At 36.0% G+C, this 26,111-nt stretch overlaps 1 protein-coding gene across 4 annotated transcripts in view; it reads left to right on the plus strand.

Annotated features, from left to right (window-relative positions):
• REV3L (REV3 like, DNA directed polymerase zeta catalytic subunit) overlaps positions 1 to 26,111 on the plus strand; it is a 183,808-nt gene that overhangs the window by 115,393 nt on the left and 42,304 nt on the right. For all 4 annotated transcript variants that reach the window (XR_016038406.1, XM_088840621.1, XM_088840622.1 and 1 more), the window contains 6 exons: positions 723 to 802; positions 2,122 to 2,247; positions 6,467 to 6,659; positions 8,503 to 8,614; positions 15,054 to 15,169; positions 17,891 to 18,009. Coding sequence is in view for 3 of the 4 variants with exons in the window: in XM_088840621.1 (XP_088696747.1) it covers positions 723 to 802; positions 2,122 to 2,247; positions 6,467 to 6,659; positions 8,503 to 8,614; positions 15,054 to 15,169; positions 17,891 to 18,009 (746 nt within the window). In the remaining variant the exon portion in view is untranslated. The remainder of the gene's footprint in view (positions 1 to 722; positions 803 to 2,121; positions 2,248 to 6,466; positions 6,660 to 8,502; positions 8,615 to 15,053; positions 15,170 to 17,890; positions 18,010 to 26,111) is intronic.

Genomic DNA, 26,111 nt, shown 5'->3' on the forward strand with positions numbered 1-26,111 from the left:
TAAAATTTCTCAATTATCTTCTGCTTTGTTGTACTTACCCCAGTTATAATTTTACTTTTCTATATGGATTTGATCAATGTCTGATTCTTCTCTCTAGACCTCACAAGGGTACAGATTATTTTTTTCTTCATCTTCATAAATACTTGATAAATCAGTGAATAAATGGATTAAATGATTCCCTATGGAGAAGGCAATGGCACCCCACTCCAGTACTCTTGCCTGGAAAATCCCATGGATGGAGGAGCCTGGTAGGCTGCAGTCCATGGGGGTCGCGAAGAGTCAGACACAACTGAGTGACTTCACTTTCACTTTTCCCTTTCATGCATTGGAGAAGGAAATGGCAACCCACTCCAGTATTCTTGCCTGGAGAATCCCAGGGACAGGGGAGCCTGGTGGGCTGCCGTCCATGGGGTCGCACAGAGTCTGACACGACTGAAGCGACTTAGCAGCAGCAGCAGTAGGGTAATAACTGAGGAATAAAATCCAACAATTAAAATCTAAACATTTTTATTTAATAGTACAAATGTTAAAAGTTATTTTAGTGTGGGAATCACAGGTTTGAATCAGTTTCATTTTTAAATTGTAAAATCTTTGTGAAGAATTTATTGGACAATACTCATGAATGGTACCTAAGAGTTGGAACAACAAAAATTAAAAAGAAAAAAACAAACAGAAGCAGGCAATGTTGATTTGTATGTTAAATATAAAATTTCTTTCTGCAGAACCCAAAACCCAGAAATTGAGTCATAAGAAAGGAAGTAATACTGACGCTCTTAGAAGAGTACTCTTAACACAAGCAAAGGTAACTATGCTAAACATATTTAAAGATCAGTGGAAGATCCATTCTTATTCTTGGATTTCAGTTAGATAATTGATAACTTTGTGTCTCAATTTTTAAATAATTTTATTATATTTTTGCATCATTTATTTACATGTCTTTGAGACAACAAGAAATTGCCTAATTAAAAAAGTTTTTTTTTGTTGTTGGGATCTAAAAGATTCTTATATGTAAATACAAATATTACAGAGAAAGTGAATATGATAGCCAAAATGTGGATTATGAGGATACAAATACATTAACTGATTACTGGCAAAATCAGAACAATCCAATGACAGCAGAGCTCAAGTAAGTGATTTTTGATCCCACCAAAAGTATATCCTTTTTCTTGGTTTATTTTTCTCAAATATAGCATTATTGATTTTTCAGTTCATTTTGCTAAATATCAAAGGAAAGCAACATTATTTATTACCAAAACTCTGAAGAATCATAAATGTCTTTATTCAAATACTAAAAATTGTTGTAATACTTAACTGGAAATAACATGGTTATGTGAAAAAAAGTATGCATTAGACATGTATCCTTAGAAATATATGATAGAGATCACTTCTGTATTGGCCACTTCTCATAAATATCATTAACTATAAAATATATTTTAGTATTTCTATTTTGAGATTACAAATGCTTTTTAAAACTATCATTTTTAAATCAGTATTGAATTAAAAGTCATATATATTAAAAAGAAGTATGAGTATACTATAAACATAAATCAACACTTTCAGGAAAATGATTAGTGGATTTGGAAATCAGAATATATATTTTTTTATTTTTTAAAAAAATAGATTCTATTCTTTGTAACCCCTTGAAAATTATGCTTTAGTTTATCTTTCAGATACATGTTGTAGTAGGGTAAAATACAAACCCATAATTTTAAATCTTTTATACATTTTAGCCAGACTACTTGCAAATATATTGCTTGCTTGCTTGTCATATTTCCAAGAAAGGTCAAGATAAATGTCCATGTGGTACAAATGTCAACTCTCTACAAAGCTATTATTTTCAATATTTGGGGTTTGTAAACTCAAGAATCAATATATGGTTGACTTACAGATTATATCAGATATTTCTACACATACCCAGTTCTGGTATCTTGAAAAAAATGGTATCTACTAGCCTGAAAAAAATGCAAATAAAATACTTAAGTTTCTTCTTTTACTTAAGGAGATGGTACTAGTTTATCATGTATTACTAAATGCATAAAGTTATCTAAGCAGAAATAAGTAATCAAAAGAAAGGAAATGATTGCTCATTATTTTTTTCTGGCTCTGTGTTTTTTTTAATAGAATCAATTTGCAGCAGTAAATACCCCAAAGAAAGAAACTTCTCAGATTGATGGACCGTCCTTAAATAATACTTACGGTTTCAAAGTCAGCATACAAAACTTACAGGAGGCGAAAGCTTTACACGAGGTAAAACTGCAACAGTAAGGACACAAATACACTTTACCTCTTATGTCTTATTCTATGGTACAAGTACAGAAATTTTTTAGAGAGGACTACATTGAATTCTATACCTATTCATCTTTATCTTGTTCTTATTATCCTTACTATTTAATGTATTTGTATGAAACAGACAAACTTTTAAAGTAGTCATCAGTTATTGAGACTGCTTTGTGGTTTCACAATTTTCTCAAACCTCATACCTGAAATTTTAAAAAAGAACCTGAAATTTAGAAAACATTTCTCAGCTATTTGAAACTCTGTATATTACCCTGGGATTGTTATATTACCATGTTATATCACATCCCAAATGTGATACCTACTTGTATTTTCTGTTTGGTTGACGTAGTGGATTATTGCTTGTACAATTCATTTGTTCATGTAATCTTTATAACCCAGTTAATCTTCACAGCACAAACCATATGCAAAGACTAGGAAGCTATCTTGAAAAAAATGTACATTCTTACTGGAGAATATGTATTAATGGTTCACTGTAAATTTATCTGTATTCACTGTTAATTTATCTGTGTTTACTGTAAATATTTCTGTAAAGAAGACACAATTCAGAACATGTCTGATTGGCAAGGAGGTGAAATTAGAATATATTTTCATTGTTTATATGTGTGCTGTCGGAATGGTAGCTACTAACATCGTGGTTATTGAGAATTTTGTTTGGCTTACATATCTAGGAATGAAATTTTAGATTTCATTTAATTTTAAGTAATTTATTTCCATTACAACTTTTGCAGCCTCACTGAGATGTGCCATAAATGTAAAATGCATACTGATTTCAAGGACTTAATAGGAAAAAAGAATTTGAAATACCTTATTTGTAATTTTTATATTGATTACATGTTGAATAGGTAGTTTTGATATATTGATTAAGTGAAAATATTTTAAAAGTAATTTAACCTGTTCTTACCTTTCTTAATGTGAGTACTGGAAAATTTTAAATTATGAATGTGACTTTCATATTTCTTTTGGTCAGTACTGGTTTACACAGTTGTTTTATGTCTTTGCCCTTATAGCAGAGACTATGATTTTTTTTGGTTGGGTTTTTGGTCTCCAGTAGGTTCTGTCTTCTGAGAATTAGATGAGTTGACTAAGAAAAATTTAAATATTGTCCTCATTTTTACCCTAGCTTTGGTCTAAGATAAAAATCTTTTAGAATTAGTTCAGAACATAGTCTCCCTAATAGTTTATGCACACATTTATTCATTCAGCAGCATTCATTTAGTTCCTGTTTTATATCTGATCATGTACTATTCCTTGAAGCTCAGATAAATTAAGTAACAAGCTCAGGAATGTTTATCTTATCAAGTACACACCCAAAATTCAAAAATTAAAGAAAATACTTTGTAAAAAATATTTATTAAAGCAAATGTGATCGACCTTAACAAAAAGACTTGTTGCATTTGACTTTTTCTGTTATTATCTGAAAAACATATTTTCCTTCTTATACTGTTGTTTTATCCTATGTAACCCTATTTCAGAATCTTGGGCCTTCTTGAAGTTAAAATCTCTTTGAAGGTCTGGCAAGTTGGTGGTGGTAGCTTCCTCACACGCTTTTTGCATCTCAAGGCACAGTCCAAATAGCCACCTGGTGGTCAGATAGGGAATGCACCAAAAAAAAACTACTGACTCTGTTCCTTTTACTAGGAAATTGTGCTCCAGGCATTTTTCCTGTTTTCCATTACCCTGGGCTAATCTCTCTCTTTTCTACATATAAAGTACTCAGTGCAGAAAAAGAGGTGGCTCAGAGGTTAAAGCGTCTGCCTCCAATGCGGGAGACCCGGGTTCGATCCCTGGGTCGGGAAGATCCCCTGGAGAAGGAAACGGTAACCCACTCCAGTATTCTTGCCTGGAGAATCCCATGGATGGAGAAGCCTGGTAGGCTACAGTCCACGGGGTCGCAAAGAGTCGGACACGACTGAGCGACGGAACGGAACGGATTCCCTTTTCTTACCCCCTTCTTTACTGATCATGCTCAGTAAATCTCTCTCCATCTCATCATTCCCTAAGAACTATAATGCATTTTATATTGAGGAGTGAAAAGGCAAAATTGGAGTGTGAAATTAGGCCTAGTGTATAAATAAATCAACCTCCAGAACTCTTTTGGCCCAAAATTGTCTTCAGTCTTCTCCATAGTTTTTCCACATGTTCCTTCTTTTCTAATTAAACTCATTTTTCATTTTGTTTAGGTTTAGGGAGAAGGTTTCCATTTCACAATTTTTGTAGATTTGTTTTATTCCATATGCCTTATACATGCATAATTAATGTTCTTTATATTTTAAAAAGTACTTAATAAATTTACTGATGAATGCATGCACTATTACATGTACATGGTAAAAAACTTCAAGACAAAAATATTTACATTGAAAAGTAAGCTTCTCTCCCACCTGAATTCCCTTCCCCCAAAACAGTAAACAGTTTTGTGTTTTTTTGTCTCTTTGCAGACATTTTCTATGCATGTGCTTAACATTTTTTATATATGTGGAAGCATATTACACTCATTTATTCCATTTATCACTGTATTATGGTGATCTTTCCATATTAGGACATATAGATCTGGCTCATTCCTTTCAAAATGTTAAAGGTTACAGAGTGTTCATTCTGTGTAGCATTTATGTATGCCACCTAATTTATTGGCAGTAACCAATTCAGCAGGAGGAGAAGGGGACGACAGAGAATGAGATGGCTGGATGGCATCACCGACTCGATGGACATGAGTTTGAGTGAACTCCAGGAGTTGGTGATGGACAGGGAGGCCTGGCGTGCTGTGATTCATGGGGTCGCGGAGAGTCGGACACAACTGAGCGACTGAACTGAACTGAACTGAACCAGTTCCAAACTGATAGAGATTTAGGTTTTTAATCGTTTATAACTTATAAAAACTGAAAATAGTATAATCTTAGTAAACATCTTTGTGCATTTTGTACATATATTTTGGCTACATACATAGTATATCTGCTGGATACATTTTCAAGAGTAGGAATGCTAGATTGAAGGACATGTCTTGTTTTTAATTAGCTGATTTACAATATTATATGTTTCAGGTATATAGTGATTCAATATTTTTATGGTACTCCATTTAAAGTTATTATAAAATAATCACTGTATTTCCTTGTGCTGTACAATATATCCTTGTTGCTTATTTGTTTTATGCATAATATTTTGTATCTCTTAATCCTCTATCCCATCGTGACCTTCCCCCCTTCTCTCACCAGTGGTAACCACTAATTTGTTCTGTCCTTATAAAATACTGATTGATATTATTTAGTTGTCCTCCAGAGATATCTACTAAATTCTACTCCCATCCCTAAGGAGAATTTCTGCATTTACATTTCTTTAACAGATGGCGTGCACGATAAATAAAAAATATAGATCCTTTATTAAACAAAGGTGACCTGAATAATTGCAGTATGGTAGCAGTAGTCTCCTATTTTCCATTGCCAGATATAAGTATATCACTGGTACAGTAATGGCTGTAATTCCAGCTGTAATCATGAATCCAATTTATATCTCTTTCTTATCCAGAGTTTATTCTTAACTCTGTATTAGAGAACTAAGTAAGGATTACTGTTACGAGTTTTTATTAGCATAGGAAGTTAAGTGTAAAAAGCAAAAATATTACATTTTTTGGATTACACGTCAAAGGGAAAATGTGCATGGTCAAAAACCTGCCTGTTGCATAGTTGACATCTTAAAATTCTTATGATTTTTTTTTTTTTCAGGAAAAACGATTTTAAAAATTGCCTATTATATATGAAAGTCTAAGTAACTCTCAGAGAATTAATAAGTAGTTTCAAACTAAACAGTAGAACTCTTTTGAGTTTAAAGTACAGGTAGAACAATAGTTAACTGATTAGAAAGTAAAAAGTAACAGACTTTGGTTTGAATGTACCTTTTGGCCTAGTCATTCTTTCTCAAATAGAAATTGAGAAAATTGAGAGGCACTGCATGTACTCTAGAGAGAGAGTTTTTAAAAGAAAAACATGAATTGATTTAATCTGATCTTAGAACTAAAGACCTAGTTTTAATTTGTGGAATGTTAAATTGTGAATGTGTCCTATATAGCCATTTGTCTGTAATTTTACACATGTATTTCCTCAGAGCCTTAATGAAACATACTACTTTCAACTTGTCTCAAAAAAATGCTTAAAACCATGGTATTTATTTCCTTTTATAGATACAAAATCTTACCCTAATCAGTGTGGAATTACATGCTCGAACTAGACGAGACTTAGAACCAGATCCTGAATTTGACCCAATCTGTGCTCTGTTCTACTGCATCTCATCTGATACTCCATTACCAGATACAGACAAAACAGAACTCACAGGTGTAATCGTGATTGATAAAGACAAGACAGTGTCTAGTCAAGGTATTGGTCATTTTTATTAATTTTGTACCTACATACCCTAGGAAGTATGTAGGCTTCCCTGGTGTCTCAGACGGTAAAGAATCTGCCTGCAGTGTGGGAGATCTGGATTTGATCCCTGGATCGGGAAGATCTCCTGGAGAAGGAAATGCCTAGGCACTCCAGTATTTTTGCCTGGAGAATTCCATGGACTGAGGAGCCTGGCAGACTACAGTCCATGGGGTCCCAAAAAGTTGGATACGACTGAGGGACTAACACTTTCACTTTCACCCGAGGAAGGACCTTATATTGGGGCAGTTTCTTTGTTCAAGGTCTAAACCAAACAAGCATGAAGAACTCCTCTCTACCTTATGGTTAGGAATTCCCTCAAATAGTACTGTTTTGTTGATTATGCATCCATGAGTTTCCTACCATGCATGTCGTATAATGTTATTGTATCAGATTAAAATAACTGATTCTCTGTTGTTAAACAGAACTTCCAATACTAGGATACATTCACCCTGGCTTTGACGTATATTGTTTTAGCTATTGCTGTATTCAGTTTACCACTGTTATATTAGGATGCGTGCACCTATGTTCATGAAGAATTCTGGCATTTAATTTTCATTTCTTATATTGTGCTCATAAAACTTTGGTAATAAAGTTTTGCTAGCCTTAAAAAAAGGACTTCTCTCTAAATGTTTGCTGAGATGGGAGTAGGAGGTATTGTATATAATTTTGTCTTAGATTCATTATTCTTGAATTATTGTTAGAAGTTAAAAGCAGTACAATATAAAGAGCTTAATAAAATTTCCAATTAGCATATCTAATTTGATCTAAATATTATATGAAATACTAATTGTTAACGTTGAATTCAAATGGTTGTGTATCTATAGGTTGGGTGGACAGTCTTCCTTATATATACATGCTGGAATTTTGCTTCTAATACAGAATTTTTCTTTGCTTTAAGAAGTTAAGTTATGGACTTCCCTGGTGGTCCAGTGATTAAGACTCCACCCTTCCAGTGCAGGGAGTTACAGGTTCGATCCCTGGTCAAGGAACTAAGATCCCATATGCCATGCAGTGTGGCCAAAAAATTTCTTTAAGTTACTACTGTAAGTCAGTGGTTTGCAAACTACTTAAGGTATATTCCAATTTTGTTGATATTTCTTCATAAACACATGTACTTTAAGTTCAGAGGTTCTTCATATAGGATACCACATTTTATAAAATACAAGTGTTCTTTGGCAATTTTAAATAGTAATATCTGAATTCAGTCAATTGAGGAGGAAGGTTTAACAGAACAAAACTGTTCATGAATTTGCAGTTTAATCAGTGATAAGCTTGAGCTGGCTTGTGCCAGCTCATGAGCCAGTTGCTAAATTTTCATGAATTTTTTGAAGTAGTTGATGTCACATTGGTAGTTTGAATTTAGCCATGGTCAGGATTTCCCATGTCTTAGAAATAAGCAAGCAGTACAAATCAGGGCTCCCACTCAACCCCCCCACTATGGAGAAGTGCTTGTAAAAATTCTCCAGCATACCACTAATTAAAATATTCTCTACTAAGCAAAGCTCTTCCTATAAAAAGAAATAAAGTAATAAAATTTCTTTTTGGGTGACGTGTTGTTATCTAGGGGATTTTGTGAATGTAGACTTTTCAGGAAAATAGCTGAAAATATAAAATTTGAATTTTCAGTTGCATATTGTACTAGAAAACCTTTAAGAAAATTTTCAGGAAACAATTATGTGTTTACTTTGGGGAAGCTGTCTTATTTTAAAATATTGTAGTTGTGTAATTTTACTCAAAAGTAAGATAATATTATTTAACACAATTATATATAATAAACATTTTGTTTATTTCTTAGATATCAGATATCAGACCCCATTACTTATTAGATCTGGAATCACAGGATTAGAAGTTACCTATGCTGCTGATGAGAAGGCACTTTTTCAAGAAATTGCAAATATAATAAAGAGGTATTGTTTTTATTTTCTGATTTTTCCAGCTTTTTTCCCAGTCCTTTTGTGCTATTGCTGAGTAATGTAGGTGAAGGTAAAAAAGTGAAAGTGAGTCCCTTCCTGTGGCCTTTGAAAGAAACGTTATTCTGGAAAGGATTTTGCTCTCATCTCCAATCACCATCATCATTTCCATCAGATTAGGGATTAAAAAAAGAATATTCTGTTCTCAGGACTGAGGGGCCAGTGAAAGACAAATACTAGCTTAGCTTCTAGCTTTTTCCAGTTAGAGTTTAGCATTTTTCTGTGGTGATGAAATAATAACTTAAGTATAAAGTTAAATTGTATCATTGATTAAATAGGGTTCTACCCTAGGAACCACCATTTCAATACCTTTTTACTTTTTTTTTTTTTTAAGAAAATGTTTTCTGAGTTCTAAACGAATCCGTATTTCCAAAGATTTTGGATTATAATCTGTTCATAAATATAGGACTATCTGGTACATACGCTTTTTGTACATAATTTCTTAAAAATCTCTTTTGGCCATTTGATGTTGGCTTTGATGCTTAATAGTAGAATCTTATCAAAATTTATGAAAAATGAGTTAACACAATCCATTTTGAAAATTACAACCTAGAAGGGTATGATGAGGTGGGAGGGAGATTCAAGAGATATGGGACATATGTATACCTATGGCTGATTCATGTTGATTTATGGCAGAATCTAACACAATATTGTAAACCAGTTATCCTTCAGTTAAAAAGAATATTTTAAGAAAGAAAATTAGAACACCAGAAAACATTTTCAAAGAAACAAAATTAGATGTCAGAATATCAAAAAAAAAAAGATATGCTACTGCCTACCACTCTAGGGAGGAAAAAAGAGAAATGTATTTTTACTATTTATAGCACTAGTGACTGGATGGATTCCCATCCATTTGAGTCTTACCATTGTCAGTTCTATCTTTTATCTTCTCACACAGCTTGTCAACATGTCATACTTTCAGAGCTCACACTGCAAGCAGCTTAGCAAAAGGAACGTGTAAGAGTTTTAGTCAAATACCATTTTATGGGCCAATGCATATCCAATAATGTCCCTGGGCTTTGTAGGCTTGTGTTCTCCTTGTTAGGTATATTCCTAGCAATAGGATTACCTGCCAACATTGAGAATCTTGTCAGTCATTTGCAAGTGTAGTAACTTTCTTAAATGTCCACAACATGAATTATACTAGTTGTTAAGAAAAGTTCAGTAAAGAAAATAAAATTAACTTCTGGTTCTTACTTTACATGACATGGCTACTAGAAAGAGAAGAAGAAGAATTAAATATTAGCATTTTTCAATTCTGTAATGTTGTTTATGTATTACTCCAAACAACTCCCTAAAAGGTTATTTCCTTCTTAAGCCTCATTTGTTGAGTACCTACTTAACACAGGCTTTGCTAAGAGCATAGGCTTGGGAGTCAGCCATCTCTGTCTTTTTGTCTTTGTCTTGAGCAAATTGCTTATCTCTCTAAACTTTAATTTCCTCATCTGTAAAATGGGTAATAAGTATTAGAATTAAGTGTGATAAAGCACATAAAACTCTTAGCCTGGTCAGTACTTATATTAACTCTGTAAAATACAGTGCTAGGTGCTGAATATAAAACTGAATTAAATACAGATGCATAGTCTCAAAGAGGTTTATCATCTTTATTTTTTCATTCTTAATATTTACTTCCTCAGGTGGCAAACATGTAAAGTCATGTAAAGTGCTATTAAACAAATAAAACCAGATCTACTATATTCTTGTCACAGACATTTTTTATCTTTCTATATTTCCTTGAACTATTTACACATTTCCCTAGCCTCCCTAACTTAAACAATTTTAGTTTTGAGTCCTACCTTTTTCTTTTCCCTAGTCCATGCATTAGTCCCTCCTATCCATTTAACCTCAGAATTAGTTTTCAAGATCATTCCTTCTCCTCTCCCCATGCTCGTGGCCACTCCCCAAGTTAGAGCTCTTTCACCTTTCATCTGTGCAGGTCTTAGTGTTATCTACAGTATAAGTTGTGAAGCAACTTTTTTCTGCCTAAGCAAATAAAATCATTTTCATGTTGCTGGTGCTTCCATTTTCTCCACAGTTTTGTTCTTCACTACTAATTGCGTTTACTCAACCTTGTTCTTTCTATAACTTTCAGAAACCTGGTAGAGTGAATAAAATTTACAAAAATTAAAGAACAAGTCACCAAGATTTTGTTACTGTCACCAAAGGTTTTCACAGAAGAAATATGGAATCCTTGGAACTTTGAACTTGAAACAGATATCTTATCAGCTTTGAGAGTCTTGTAAGACTGAACAACCTCTGGGTCAAAAAATAAATATACATGATAGATCTGAAAATGTTGAAATGACACAGGTTTTCTAAAAGAACCAAATCTTTAATAAATCTATTAAGAGAAGCATTAAGGGTAACTTTTTGTTTTTTTCAGCAGTTATCTCTGAGCAGTAGTAGTTTACAAGAGACACTTGTTAATTGAGAAAAAATTTTCATAGCTATTAAAAAATAAGTGTTATTTAATCTATTAACCATTTACCACAACAGCGCAAATTGCTGATTGAAAAGATAATTCTTACAATAATAAGATGTTGCATGAGTCAAAGAAATTCAGATGAAGAAATTGGAAGAACTGTGTAACAGTTATAACAGAAGAGCTCTAATAATTTGGCATCCTCTTCACGCTTAGAAATGTATATGATAGGTACTCCAGCAACCTTCCAAAGTCTTCTCTTAAGTTCAGAGTGCTTGTCATTGGTTAGTTGCTAAGTCGTGTCTGACTTTGCAACCCCATGGACTGCAGCATGCCAGCCTTCTCTGTCCTCCATTGTCTCCCAGAGTTTGCTCAGATTCTTGTCCATTGAGTCTGTGATGCTATCTAACCATCTCATCCTCTGTCATCATCTTCTCCTATTGCCTTCAGTCTTTCCCAGCATCGGGGTTTTTTCCAGTGAGTCGGCTCTTCACATCAAGTAGCCAAAGTATTGGAGCTTCAGCAACAGCCCTTCCAGTGAATGTTCAGGGTTGATGTCCTTTAGGATTGACTGGTTTGATCTCCAGTAGTATGAAAATGAACGTTCAGAGTTAACTGTGACCAAATTGCAATGCCTGTTCTAAATGAGAAGTATTAAAGCTATCAGCTGCGAGTTCTTTTGTGTGTGTATGGGAATCCTTCACATCTCCTATCCTTGATGATCTTTAGAGATGCTTGACACGTCTGCCCAAGTTTTTCCAAGTTTAGACATTACATAGTTTTACAGGGAGATGCACTCATCATATAGCTAGTTCATCTTTGCTCTGAGAAGAGATTGACATTAATGGAAGAATTGATGAAGTTGCTATCAACAGAAAGATGTGTTAAGATACTGGATATTATTTTAGAAGACTAATGAGCAGGAGTGGTTTGGGGAAACTTTCTTTAAGGCTCTAGGACCTTTCTGAGCCTGAGTCTTAACCACATTGTTGCATAATGCTTCACTTTCTTTATCTTCTCCACACTTAGGTTGTAATCCCGCTCTTTATTCCAGAATTACCAGCCACATTGCACTTTCTACCAAGAAAATACTTTTATAGGTTGGGGAAAAGATCCATTTGGCTGTTGTATTAATAAGTTTTATTAAGTTAAGTGGTTTTCTCAGAAATTTCTGTCCTTTTTATATAGAGGAAAGTATATATGTTGTCTTTTTCTCCTAACAAGTTTGAAGTCTACTTTGTAAGTCTGTAGTGTAACAATGGATCAAAAGCAGATCACCAGATATTGAAATTTACATTCAGTTCAGTTCAGTTCAGTCACTCAGTCGTGTCTGACTCTTTGCGACCCCATGAATCACAGCACGCCAGGCCTCCCTGTCCATCACCAACTCCCAGAGTTCACTCAGCTTCATGTCCATCGAGCTGGTGATGCGATCCAGCAATCTCATTCTCTGTCGTCCCCATCTCCTCCCGCCCCCAGTCCCTCCCAGCATCAGAGTCTTTTCCAGTGAGTCAACTCGTCGCATGAGGTGGCCAAAGTTTTGGAGTTTCAGTTTTAGCATCAGTCCTTCCAATTAGGGAATTTATTTTATAGGGCCCTTAATGAATAGGAAAAATGAAAAGAATATTATTGCAGAGGTTTGAACCTAGTTCTTTTGATGTCAGCCACTAAACTCTTCTGGATTAAAAATAAGGAGACATTTATGTGATACTTATTGTCAAAGTACAAACTGAGGTAATTAAATACCCTTTTAAAGAAAATGGCTATGGAAGAATGACAGAATATTAGCAGATGGTTCTCAACATAGATCTGGTCTGTCCATGATGCACTGAAGTACTATAGATCTGATCTGTGCTGCAATTGCTGAGTAGCCAAATACTGCTTACATTAGTAGACTGAGATAATCTTATACTGTAGACATTGGATGATACCTCAAGTGTTAAGTGATATAATCTGGGCAGGTTGGTCATTCCATAATTCAGAATGACTTTGAAGGCAGTTATGTGAAACCCAACTTTACAGATTTTTGTGATCTTTCACTCTGCTTTCTGGCTTTTGTAAATACTAATGTCAGGAAGCAACAGTCAGAACTGTACATGGAACAACAGACTGGTTCCAAATAGGAAAAGGAGTACGTCAAGGCTGTATATTGTCACCCTGCTTATTTAACTTATATGCAGAGTACATCATGAGGAACGCTGGGCTGGAAGAAGTACACGGTGGAATCAAGATTGCCGGGAGAAATATCAATAACCTCAGATATGCAGATGACACTACCCTTATGGCAGAAAGTGAAGAGGAACTAAAAAGCCTCTTGTGAAAGTGAAAGAGGAGAGTGAAAAGGTTGGCTTGAAGCTCAACATTCAGAAAACAAAGATCACGGCATCTGGTCCCATCACTTCATGGGAAATAGATGGAAAAACAGTGGAAACAGTGTCAGACTCTTTTGGGCTCCAAAATCACTGCGGATGCTGATTGCAGCCATGAAATTAAAAGACGCTTACTCCTGGGAAGGAAAGTTATGACCAACCTAGATAGTATATTAAAAAGCAGAGACATGACTTTGCCAACCAAGGTCCATCTAGTCAAGGCTATGGTTTTTCCCGTGGTCATGTATGGATGTGAGAGTTGGACTGTGAAGAAAGCTGATCGCCGAAGAATTGATGCTTTTGAACTGTGGTGCTGGAGAAGACTCTTGAGAGTCCTTTGGACTGCAAGGAGATCCAACCAGTCCATTCTAAAGGAGATCAATCCTGGGTGTTCATTGGAAGGACTGATGCTAAAGCTGAAACTGCAATACTTTGGCCACCTCATGCAATGAGTTGACTCACTGGAAAAGACTCTGATGCTGGGAAGGATTGGGGGCGGGAGGAGAAGGGGACGACAGAGAATGAGATGGCTGGATGGCATCACCGACTCTGTGGACATGAGTTTGAGTGAACTCCGGGAGTTGGTGATGGACAGGGAGGTCTGGCGTGCTGTGATTCATGGGGTCGCGGAGAGTCGGACACGACTGAGAGACTGAACTGAACTGAATACAACAATCAGGGGCTTCCCTTGTAGCTCAGCTGGTAAAGAATCTGCCTGCAATGCCGGAGACCCCAGTTTGATACCTGTGTTGGAAAGTTCCCCTGGAGAAGGGATATGCTACCCACTCCAGTATTCTTGGGCTTCACTGGTGGCTCAGACAATAAAAAATCTGCCTGCAATGCTAGAGACCTGGGTCCAATTCCTGGGTTGGGAAGATCCCCTGGAGAAGGGCATGGCAACCTACTCCAGTATTCTTGCCTGGAGAAGCCCCATGGACAGTGGAGCCTGGCGGGGTCACAAAGAGTGAGATGTGACTGAGTGACTAAGCACAGCACAGTACAACAATCAAAGTAGTTTAGAACTTCTGATCTGATAGCATTGCGGTATTTTTTGCTCAAAACCTTTTGTTCACTTAAGACTTTAAGTCTTTACTAAAATTGGAGGGAAAAGGAAGAAGTTTCCATTTTCTTTCTCAGCATTATAACTGGTTAACGACAGTAGAGCATAGAGGGGTAGAAAGTGACAACAGAATGACTTGGGAGATCATTTTCAAAATACAGTATCCACACATGCCCTCATACTTCACCCCACCCTACCCACATTATATTAACTCAATTTTACCCTCATTCATGCATTTCACTGGTAATGCTTGCCTCCCATCCCAGTTTTTAGCAGCCTCTTTGCCAAGTCATATCAAGTAAACACCTAATCTAAGTAGAAACTACTTTTACTTTACAAAAGTAGCTTCAAACTTAGAACTGTATATGCCCCATTCCTTCCTATATAGAAATTCTATAGGTAAACACTGTATCACCCTTTCCCACCTGAGAAATATAATAAAAAATAGATTTTTAATTTTGTAATTTGTTTAATGAAGAAGCAATTCTTCTGGTTAAAGATTTAATTTTTTCATTTCTTCTTCAGGTATGATCCTGATATTCTTCTTGGATATGAGATTCAGATGCATTCCTGGGGTTACCTCTTACAGAGGGCTGCTGCACTAAGTGTTGACTTATGCCAGATGATCTCTCGGGTGCCAGGTAGGACACGCTGTGAATGTTTTTTTGTTCAGCTACAGAGCAAGTTACGAATAAATAAGAATTGTTTTAGCCTAATTTTTAATACTAAATTGTGTAAGTTCTGGATATTATCATAACTCCATAAAAATTTGAAAATCAAGAAAAGTGAAAGAAAAATGCTGTAATCACTGCTATAGATACCATTAGTATATGTTATTTATTTTCCTTTCAGTTATTTTTCATATACATACATAGGTCTTTTGGGCTTCCCTACTGGCTCGGTGTGGGGAGCTGTAAAGAATCTGCATGCTAGTGCAGGCAACATGGGTTCGATTCCTGGGTTAGGAAGATCTCCTGGAGAAGGAAATGGTAACTTGCTCCAGTATTCTTTTCCTGGGAAATCCCATGGACAGGGAAGCCTGGTGGGCTATAGTTCATGGGGTCACAAAAGAGTAGGACACAACTTAGTGACTAAAAAACAAACAACAAAAAAAATACAGGTCTTTATTTTTTTATGTAACTTTAATCATACATATATCCCATTTTTACCCAGCATTTTAACGTAAGTATTTTTCTGCTTTATGAGATAGTCTTTATAATCATTATGGAGTACAAAACATTTCTTTGACTTGGCATACCATAAGTTTATTTTATTTGTCTGTTTCTGTTTTTATCTATTTGTTGAGGAAGGAGGAGATGGTAGAGAAACACTTAACTGTTGCTTTTTTTTGGAGGGGTGGTATCAGGCTAAAAAATTACTTGAATTTTGAATTCTGTTCCTCAAAAGTGTTATTCTAATTGAAGAGGGAGACAATGATAACATTCATACCAGATTAGTTTCTTTAAAGCATTTTTTAAATTATGTTTTCTTTATAGTTACCAAATTGTTAATAACTTTGTTTTAAAGGCCTGGCACAAGTCTGGCTAGGACAAAGTAGCATATAGTTCCAGAGGCTTAAAGGTCAAATACAAAATTAGTAAAACCAATCAAGATACCTCCTGAAAGGGGTTATGAAGTCAACAAAATATCCAAAGTGTTGGTAAATAGAGAAGGGTTGAAGCTAGAAGATTCAAGGACAGCAAATATTTTAAGCTTTGCAAAATCTTAGAATAAAAAGATTGCTGCTTTTAGCTTTTCATGGAATTAATTTTTTGTAGCTTCTGTGTCCCTTGAGCGGGGAATAGTGATATATTTCAGTTTTTTTCATCATTTCATTGGGGATAGGGTTCTGAACATTGAGGATAGGTAGCATGAGTGTTCAGTGCACTTACTAGTTGATTAATTTGTAACAAGGTATATGACTTCAGAATAATGAATGAAACTTCCTGTCCTTTTAGAGCATTGCTGAAACCATTTATGCGGTGGCATGAAACCATAGAAAGGGCATGGTTTAAGGGGGCATAGTAAAGAGCACTCGTGGTAAAGAGTTCATTCTGCAGAAAGACTACATGGGTTCAAGCCCTGGCCAACAGGATTTGGATGTCCAACAGGATAGGTTACTTAACCTATCGATACTTCAGCGTGTTCATCTGTAAAATGGGGATGTAATGGAATTTATCTCATAGGGTGATTGTAAAATACTGAGAACAGTGCCTGAGAACGTAATAAACATTATGTAGGTGTTAAATTGAAACCTTTTTTTAAATTGATTTATAATATTGTGTTAGTTTCATGCAGTATAGAACAGGAAATTATACCCATATTCTTGTAATAAACTATAATGGAATATAATCTGCAAACATACTAAATCACTATGCTATACACTTGAAAAAATCTTTTAAGCATTATGTCTCTAAAATAAAGAAGAGCGGTAGGTATGTCTACATATTCTTTATAATCAACTAACCCAGGTGTAGAATACTAGTTTTTGTTACTACATGACCTGGGGCAAGATAAAACATTTCTGAGTAGAATGTATAATTTTTATTCTGCACTATGGTACAAACATAATAAAGTAGCTGTATTAAAATAAAATAATGTTAGTACAGTTCTTGGACTCAGCAGACATTCAAATACTGTTGTTGTTCAGTTGCTAAGTCGTGTCTGACTCTTTGCGACCCCATGGACTTGCAGCACACCAGGCTTCCTTGTCCTTCACTATCTCCTGGAGTTTGCTCAGACTCATGTCCATTGAGTCGATGAATATACTATTATTCCAGAGCCTCTAATCGACAACATTCATTTATACCCAGTGTTATATACCAGAAACACATTTTGATTTCTATTCTAGATATAATCGTCACTTAGAAACTAAATTCAGAAGTCTATATGCTATAAGAGGTACTCTTCAACTAGTTCTCTATATATAGTTAATAGAATTTCATCCTCAATACAGACATCATTAATTAATGTCAACAGATTTTCAGAGAATTTCATAATATTTTTCATCCAAACACCAAAGAATGATGTGATATTAGGTATTCATAAAAATAGTACCAGTAATTATCATATTTATAGAGAAAAGGATTTATTTAAAAAACACGTGTGTGTATATATATGTTTTATTGTTAAAAATATGTACAGTTTTCAGATACATTTATTTCACAAAATTCTTCTATAACTTAGAGGACAGAAAAACCTATCAAAATAATGATTATTCTCTTAAGTCTAATACAAAATAGACTGTGAATTACGTTTAATCCTTAAACTTCATCTTCATTTTTATTATTCTCATTTTCTTATGGTTTGCTTGTAAATTTGATTTCTGTGAGTCCTGATGCAATCTGTATTCATTTCTGTAGATGACAAAATTGAGAATAGATTTGCAGCCGAAAGAGATGAGTATGGATCAGATACAATGAGTGAGATAAATATTGTTGGTCGAATTACACTAAATCTTTGGAGAATCATGAGAAATGAGGTAAGGTACTTCATCTGAAATTTGGTTTGGAAGTAAGAGATAAGATCAATATAATGATTTAATCATTATAGAACATTAGTATAGCTTCCTATGTAGTATATGCTTCATTGAATTACTTTTATTATACTTAAGAGTTTCAAAAACAAAAACTGCTTTCTAAAATGCGAAGCTATAAAAGTACTTAACTTCTTTATTGATGATTTTTTCCCTGTTTCTGTCTAAGCACAAATAACATTGGCTATGTAAGTCTATAGCTGTCATAATGTGTTATCTTATATGTATGGAATATTGTATAATTTCATCACTTTTTGCTCTTAAATCATGTTTACACATGGCCAGATAAACTCAACTTGGCCTTTTTAATTTATTACAATAAGAAAAATTTAGACATGGGAGAACTTTTTGTGTTTCCTGTCTGTCTCTCAGGATATAACCCTTGGGATCTCTGCCATTGGTGAGGTGGAAACTAGAGCCAGGCTGGTGGCAGCTGAGCCCTCGTCCTCTGCCCCCACCCTGCCTCTGAAATAGGATCTGAGCGCTCAGGACACCTCCGCTCCTCTCCTAGAGCACCAAAACCAGATGCGTAAATGTCTGTCCCTAAGCTAGACCAGGGGCTACAGTAGGAAGGCAGAGGCCACGTTAAAACCTAGGTGAATTAGAAAGGGACTTCCCTCGTGGCTCGGTGGTAAAAAATACACTTACCAATGCAAGAGACATGGGTTTGACCCCTGGTTCAGGGAGATCCCCTGGAGAAGGAAATAGCAACCCACTTTAGTATTCTTTCCTGGGAAATCCCACAGGCAGAGGAGCCTAGCTGGCTAGTCCATGGGGTCACAAAAGTCGGACACAACTTAGCAACTCAACAAGAAATACTGGAAAGACAGTACTTAGAAATAGTTAATTGCACATTCCAGTTGAGTCTTTGGAGACCCAGATAAGGAGTTTGGGTAATATGAAACTATCTTACTAATATGCAGTCACTCTTTCACCAAAAATGTAAGAAAAAAGATATCTAAAATAAATTGGTCTGTTCTCAAATTTTGGATTTACAATATCAGATAAAATGTTTATTTTAAAGAGGATTCTATTCTTCAACTACTTCCTTTTGAAACTATGTTCTATTGTACACTTATTATTTGTTGTGATCTTTTCTGGCTCTTCTAAGTTTATATAAAAATTTGAATTTCCAGATATGTTCTCTGCAATTCTTTTGGGACCTATCACACAGTAATTCTTCCAGATAAGGAAATACCTTCTTTATATCAAATTTAGGTATTCTTGTTTTTAAAAATAATTTTATTTATTCATTCATTTATTTATGGCTGTGCTGGGTCGTCTTTGCTGCTCGAGCTTTTCTCTAGTTGCTGTGAGTGTGGGCTACTCTCTAGTTGAGGTGGGAGGGCTTCTCATTATGGTCGCTCGTTGCAGAGCATGGGCTCTAGGGCACAAAGCCTTCAGTAGTTGTGGTATGTGGGCTCAGTAGTTGCGGTTCCCAGGCTCTCAAGCACAAGCTCAGTAGTTGTAGCACACAGGCTTAGTTGCTCTGTAGCATGTGGGATCTTCCTGGACCAGGGATGGAACTTGTGTCTCCTGCATTAGCAGGCAGATTTTTTTTTTTATCATTGAGCCAGCAGGAAAGCCTTCCCATTTTTATTCTCTCTCTGCACCGTAGACCTGAAGTTATGCTCACATTTTATCTAATTTGAAAATGTACCATATATTTATCTACTTGAGGATAATTTTATCCTGTTGTTCCTTCTTGAAATATTGTCAGCACAATAATGCCCCAGTGATTTCAAAAATACAGTTGACCCTCAAACAACATAGCTTTGAACTGAACAGATCCACTTATTGGCGAATTTTTTTTCCCCGGTAAATACATACTACAATATTATACAGTCTGCAGATTGATTGAATCTGCAAAGCAGATATATAGACATGAAGAGCTAACTGTAAAGTTACACACAGATTTTTCATCTGCATGAGGGTCAGTGCCCCTAACCCCTGTATTGTTCAAGGGTCAACTGCAATTCCTCGTGACATGGCACAGGATATGAAAGGTACAGAGATTATGATGGATTTGTTTCATATATTCTATTATATATTTCAAACTTGAGTCTCTGATATTGCCTGGAATGAACACAGAAGTATATAAACACAAAATTAAATCATTGAGTCTTAGTTTTAGGGGTCTTTTCATTCCTGAAGATCCAAAAGGCAGCTCTAACAATTATCAATTATTAGCTTAAAAATCACAGTTTAAAGAGTAACTTTTTTCAAAGTTCAGGGCTTTCTTTAGTCCTAACGGAAAATTCAAGGTCAAGGGCTTTCTCTGACTCTAGGCTGAATATATAACATCTCTGCTCTTTTTTTGTCTCTTTGAGAAACTTATGAGTAGGGTAATTTATCCCGGTCTCCCTGAACTTTCCTAGATGAGCCAAATTAGATTATCACTTTTTTTTCTAACTCAAAGTACTCCTGGCAATTTGGACATTTCCATGAAATTCTGAGTACACTTGTGGGAAGTATTATCTTGTATCTCAAGTTGTACAGAACTTAAAGGGTTATGATTTTGGCCCTAAGAATTTCTTTATATTAGAGGCCCTTAGACTATTTTTTCTGGATTTAAACAGTTCCAGAAGCTTCTTTTTATCTTTCTTTCTTTGTATCTCCCTAGAGGAGATAAATCCTGGGTGTTCATTGGAAGGACTGATGCTAAAGCTGAAACTCCAATACTTTGGCCACCTCATGCGACGAGTTGACTCACTGGAAAAGAGTCTGATGCTAGGAGGGATTGGGGGTGGGAGGAGACAGGGACGACAGAGAATGAGATGGCTGGATGGCATCACCGACTCGATGGACATGAGTTTGAGTGAACTCCAGGAGTTGGTGATGGACAGGGAGGCCTGGCGTGCTGTGATTCATGGGGTCGCAAAGAGTTGGACACGACTGAGCGACTGAACTGACTGACTGATGGCACTCAGCTATTTCTAACTCTGTTGTTGTTTTCTTTAATCTTTATATTTGTTTTTAATATATTCTTTATTAAAAATAATTTATATTTTCTATTTTAGAAAAACAGAAGAGTTTGTAAAATGAAAGTGAAATCCCCTTGTTCTTTCTAGGACATCTCAACAACAGTTGCACCACCCAGATACAATTTATAGCTGAATGGATATCTTTTTTTAAAATGTTACTTTGGATTTAAATTTTATTTTTTTTTTTAATATACTATTAATAGTTTTCACTGTCTTGCACAACTTTAACATAGAATTACTGCTATTCCCTCTAGACTCTGAATCCTCAGTAACAAAGTGCCTCTTAATAGTGCTCATGATATACTTGTTGACTGAGTGAATGAAAGAATAAATGACTCTTCTCCCAAAGGATTTTATTTAGAGGACTTCTAGATATCAACTTAATCCAGGCTTGTCAAGAATTTGCAAAGTAGGTTGGAAATCAGTCAGTTTCAACAAATACTAAACTGATTCAGTTCAACAGCTATTACAGAACGCCATCTCTGGTGCACGGATCTGGGCAGATCTGTTTTAGATTTAGATCAAGTTAAGTTTTATATCAAATTAAGATTAAGGGTATAGCTGTTTCCTCTATTTTAGGCAGGGAGGCAGACTATTGTTGCAGGTGTTGTTAGGTGGGTAGATGTAAGGGTGAGAATTTGTGTAAGCTCTTGTCTTGTTGCTTCAGTTTCTTTCTTTTTTAATTTTATTTATTATTGGCTGTGCTGGGTCTTTGTTGCTGCTTGAGCTTTTCTCTAGTTGCAGCAAGTGGGGGTTACTCTTGATTGTGGCATGCAGGTTTCTCGTGGTGGCGTCTCCTTGCGGAGCACAGGCTCAATAGTTGTGGTGCATGGAATTAGTTGCTCCACAGCATGTGGGTTCTCCTCAGGTCAGGGATCAAACCCATGACTCCTGAACTGGCAGGCAAATTCTTTACTACTGAGCCACAAGGGAAGCCCCTGCTTCAGTTTTCTCTGTGAAATAAGAAGCACTGTTTTCAGCTGAGAGTGAGCAGGGTGGAGGGGCTCTTTGGGTTTGAAGAGAGAAGTGTCATCTAGGGGAATTTGAGAGTGCTTAATTGAGAAAATATAGAAGCTAGGCATTGACTACCCAGTTGAGATTTGCATCAGGAAACCAAAGTGATACCTGCCAGCTGTGTTCAGATTCACAGATACAAGTGCAGAGGCTTTACTAAAACTGAATTAATTACAAAGGAAGCAAGAGGGGGCAGAGAACCAAATGTTAGTGTGAGGTTAGGATTATGATAATTGACTGTGAAATTGAGCTAGGTTAGGAGCAAAGAGGTCAAGGCACCAAGGGGAGTAAACCAGAAGGAGACAGTGTTAAGAGGATGGGTTGCATGAAATTATGTAGAGGATACAGTTACTGGTAATCACAGGTCTCAGAGTATGATCGTTGGGTTGGTTAAGGTGATACAGAGGCACTGATGTGATTTTATCTCAGAGACTTGTCTCCTAGTAGTGGAGTAGAAGGGGAGAGGACCAGAGTTAAGGAAACCAGTAAGAACATTATTGTAGTACCTCACATGAACGTTGAGAGTGATATCAGGATTCACAAAAGAGTTTAGAGAGTTTGCAAGAATTGGATGTAGAAAAAGATGAAGAGGAAGATGAGTCGAGAATGATTACAGGGCTCTGACATAGATGGTTTAAGATCACGTTTAGATGGGAAACTGAAGATGAAGAATAATGAGCATGAGGTATCAGTCATATATCCACATAAATATACTCAGCAGACATTTAAGTAGGAAAGTCCCAATTACAGGGTAGAGTCTGGATGAGAGGTATAGCCTTGGAAGTCACGTTAGAGTGTGGATGAGCTCACCAAGAAGTAAATGGAGAGAGCCAGCAGGGTTGACGCAAACACAACATTTTTGTGAATGAAAACATTTTGAGAAACAGAGGAATCAGATGCTAAGGAGGAGTAGTCAGATAATAAGTTCTCTGAGGACAGAGAGCATGTTTGGAATGAGTGTGGGGCAGGCAGTGATGTGTATGTGTACACATATCCCCCATATATATGGTTTTGATAGACCATCTGTCACTGACCCTACAGGCGTATAAGAGCCAAATGAGACATAAAAGTTAAATACATTTAGAGGAAAGACAGATCACTGTTGAGTCTTGGTACAGAGTGAGTGGGAAGGAGGTACAGAGATGTTCCTGCTGTCAAAGAACGCTCTGGGAGGTAGATTTGTCACCAATAATTGGTGTGTAGCAGGGTGCAGAGTAAGCAGCTGTAATGAAAGAATACCACCTAACAATGAAGAACAAAGGAATATTGTCACAGTGAACAGCTATTGAATCTCAAAGGTAATTTTGACCAAAAGAAACCAGATAAATAATAGTACATGCTAAACATTTCCATTTAAAGTATGGAAATATGAAGTTTTAAAATGAACAAGCCTAGTCTATAACTTTGGTGAGTACCGAGTGGGAACGGGCACAAGGCAGCCTTCCAAGGTGCCCTGGAAATTTCTTCGTCTATGTGGTGGTTACATGGATGTATACGTACATTAAAATTCATGGATTCACTATAAATTTGTGTTCAGTTCAGTCGCTCAGTCGTGTCCAACTCTTTGTGACCCCATGGACTGCAGCACGCCAGGCCTCCCTGTCCATCACCAACTCCCAGAGCTTACTCAAACTCATGTCCATGAGTCAGTGATGCCATCCAACCATCTCATCCTCTGTCGTCCCCTTCTCCTGCCTTCAATCCTTCCCAGCATCAGGGTCTTTTCAAATGAGTCAGCTCTTGGCATCAAGTGGCCAAAGTATTGGAGTTTCAGCTTCAGCATCAGTCCTTCCAATGCATATTCATGGCTGATTTCCTTTAGGATGGACTGGTTGGATCTCCTTGCAGTCCACGGGACTCTGAAGAGTCTTCTCCAACACCACAGTTCAAAAGCATCAATTCTGCAGCTTTATTTCTTTATAGTCCAACTCTCACATCCATACATGACTACTGGAAAAACCATAGCCTTGACTAGACAGACCTTTGTTGGCAAAGTAATGTCTCTGCTTTTTAACATGCTGTCTAGGTTGGTCATAACTTTTCTTCCAAGGAGCAAGCAACTTTTAATTTCATGGCTGCAGTCACCATCTGCAATGATTTTGGAGCCCAAAAAAATAAAGTCTGTCACTGTTTCCATTGTTTTCCCATCTGTTTGCCGTGAAGTGATGGGACTGGATGCCATGATCTTAGTTTTCTGAATGTTGAGCTTTAATCCAACTTTTTCACTCTCCTCTTTCACTTTCATCAAGAGGCTCTTTAGTTCTTCTTTACTTTCTGGCATAAGGGTGATGTCATCTGCATATCTGAGGTTATTGATATTTCTCCTGGCAGTCTTGATTCCAGCTTGTGCTTCATCCAGCCTGGCATTTCTGTATAAAGTTTATGTCAATCAGAATTTTTAATTGATGACTCTGGGGAAGTGAACAACTGAGGGAGTAAGGTGATAGGATAATAGGGCCCAGGCACTTCTTCATTGTCTCCTTCAGCTTTGTCCCTTTCCTCTTTATTTCCTCGCTCCCCTGCAGTGATTCTCTGATTGCCTCTCCCCATGCTGAGGAATTTGTTTCTGAAGTGACTAACCATTGTGTATTGCACATTGACTCTATGAATGGAAAAGTGTAACCATACCTCTTATCAGCCGATTCCTTTGTCAGTAAATAAATGGCCAAGGACTACAGCACTTTCTTCCTTTATATTAGTTCTGGCTTTGATCTGTTGTACATAGTACATTATTCCAATGTTTCACTCACTTAGATTGCCTTCTAAAACAAATAACGAACTCCTAATTCTTACTTTTAGATTCATATGTCAATTTGTGGAGTAATCTATTCTAAAGATTGGAAACATTCCAAGTATCTTAATTTTAGACTTCATGTTTCTTTCCTTTAATTTTGTTTTTAGCTGGGATTATAGCTGAGCATTTTTACATTTCTGTGACACCCAAAGTAGAGTGGGTGCTACAAGGTTATAATATTTTAGCCTTAATCCAATTTATGAAATAAATATTTTATCTATTTTAATCTATTTGAAATAAAATCAACTCAGAACATAGGTCTGCCATCTGCCTTAGGTATTACAGACCAATTTCTAAAATTTTATTTAAGTGTAGTTTGAGATCACAGAATCTCCCAGTTAATCCTTATAGATCAACTTACATGGGAGACTTCAAGTCTTCCCATAATGAAAGAGCTGCAAGGTGATCTTTTCTGGAGAGATTTTTTTTGCTTGTTTTAATGATGATGTATACTCTAGCAGAAGTATTGGTTTGGTCTGAAGTGCTGTACTCTGTTTTAGGTAGTCATGTAACTACCTGAGGTCAGATATTTGCTTCCATTTTCTATGAAACTAAATAGAAAAAAATTTTAAACTAAATTAAAATATTCATTAACATGTAGAAGAGTCATTCAGGTATGGGGACTTGATAATGATTTATTCATTTATTTTTGAGGGAAGTACTCCAGGGCAATACCAATTTTTGTAAAAATAGTAGTAATTTACTTCCAAGATAGTGTGTTAGTACCTGTGTTATACTGGTGACTTTATAATAAATAGGCTCATTCCAAAATTTAAAAGTCTGTGTGTCCAAGTGTAAGTTACATACACACACTCCATGAAATATGCCACATTTTGGTGCTGTTTTTCTGGAGATTGATAGAAATTGTAGATAAAGTGAGACCAGTTTGGGTCACTGGACTGAGATGAGCTTAACAGTCTCTGTTTTATACTTGTTGGATTGTAGAGGTAGAAAAGAAAGTATTTTTAAATTGTTATATACAAATGTGAAGTGCTATTTGAACTGTTCTTCACAACCCCAAGCTGCCCTAAGAATGGTGACTGCTGATTCCTTAATTTTCATTTACAGTGAAATAACTGCCTTTGTCTAGATTGCTGTGTCTTGTAGGTATTTATGAGAGATCATCTAGCTAGAGGTATGTTTTTATGAATTTGGACCCTTTTCCAGTATTCTTTTCCCAGTAACACAGCTTTCACTTACCTGTTTTGAAGATTAACATTTCTGCCATTTCTTTTTAATCTTTTGCTTTGGGGATG

Source organism: Moschus berezovskii, chromosome 10 (assembly GCF_049115385.1).
Source record: "Moschus berezovskii isolate FMDL1 chromosome 10, NW_MosBer_1.0, whole genome shotgun sequence".
In the NCBI taxonomy this organism is placed as follows: domain Eukaryota; kingdom Metazoa; phylum Chordata; class Mammalia; order Artiodactyla; family Moschidae; genus Moschus; species Moschus berezovskii.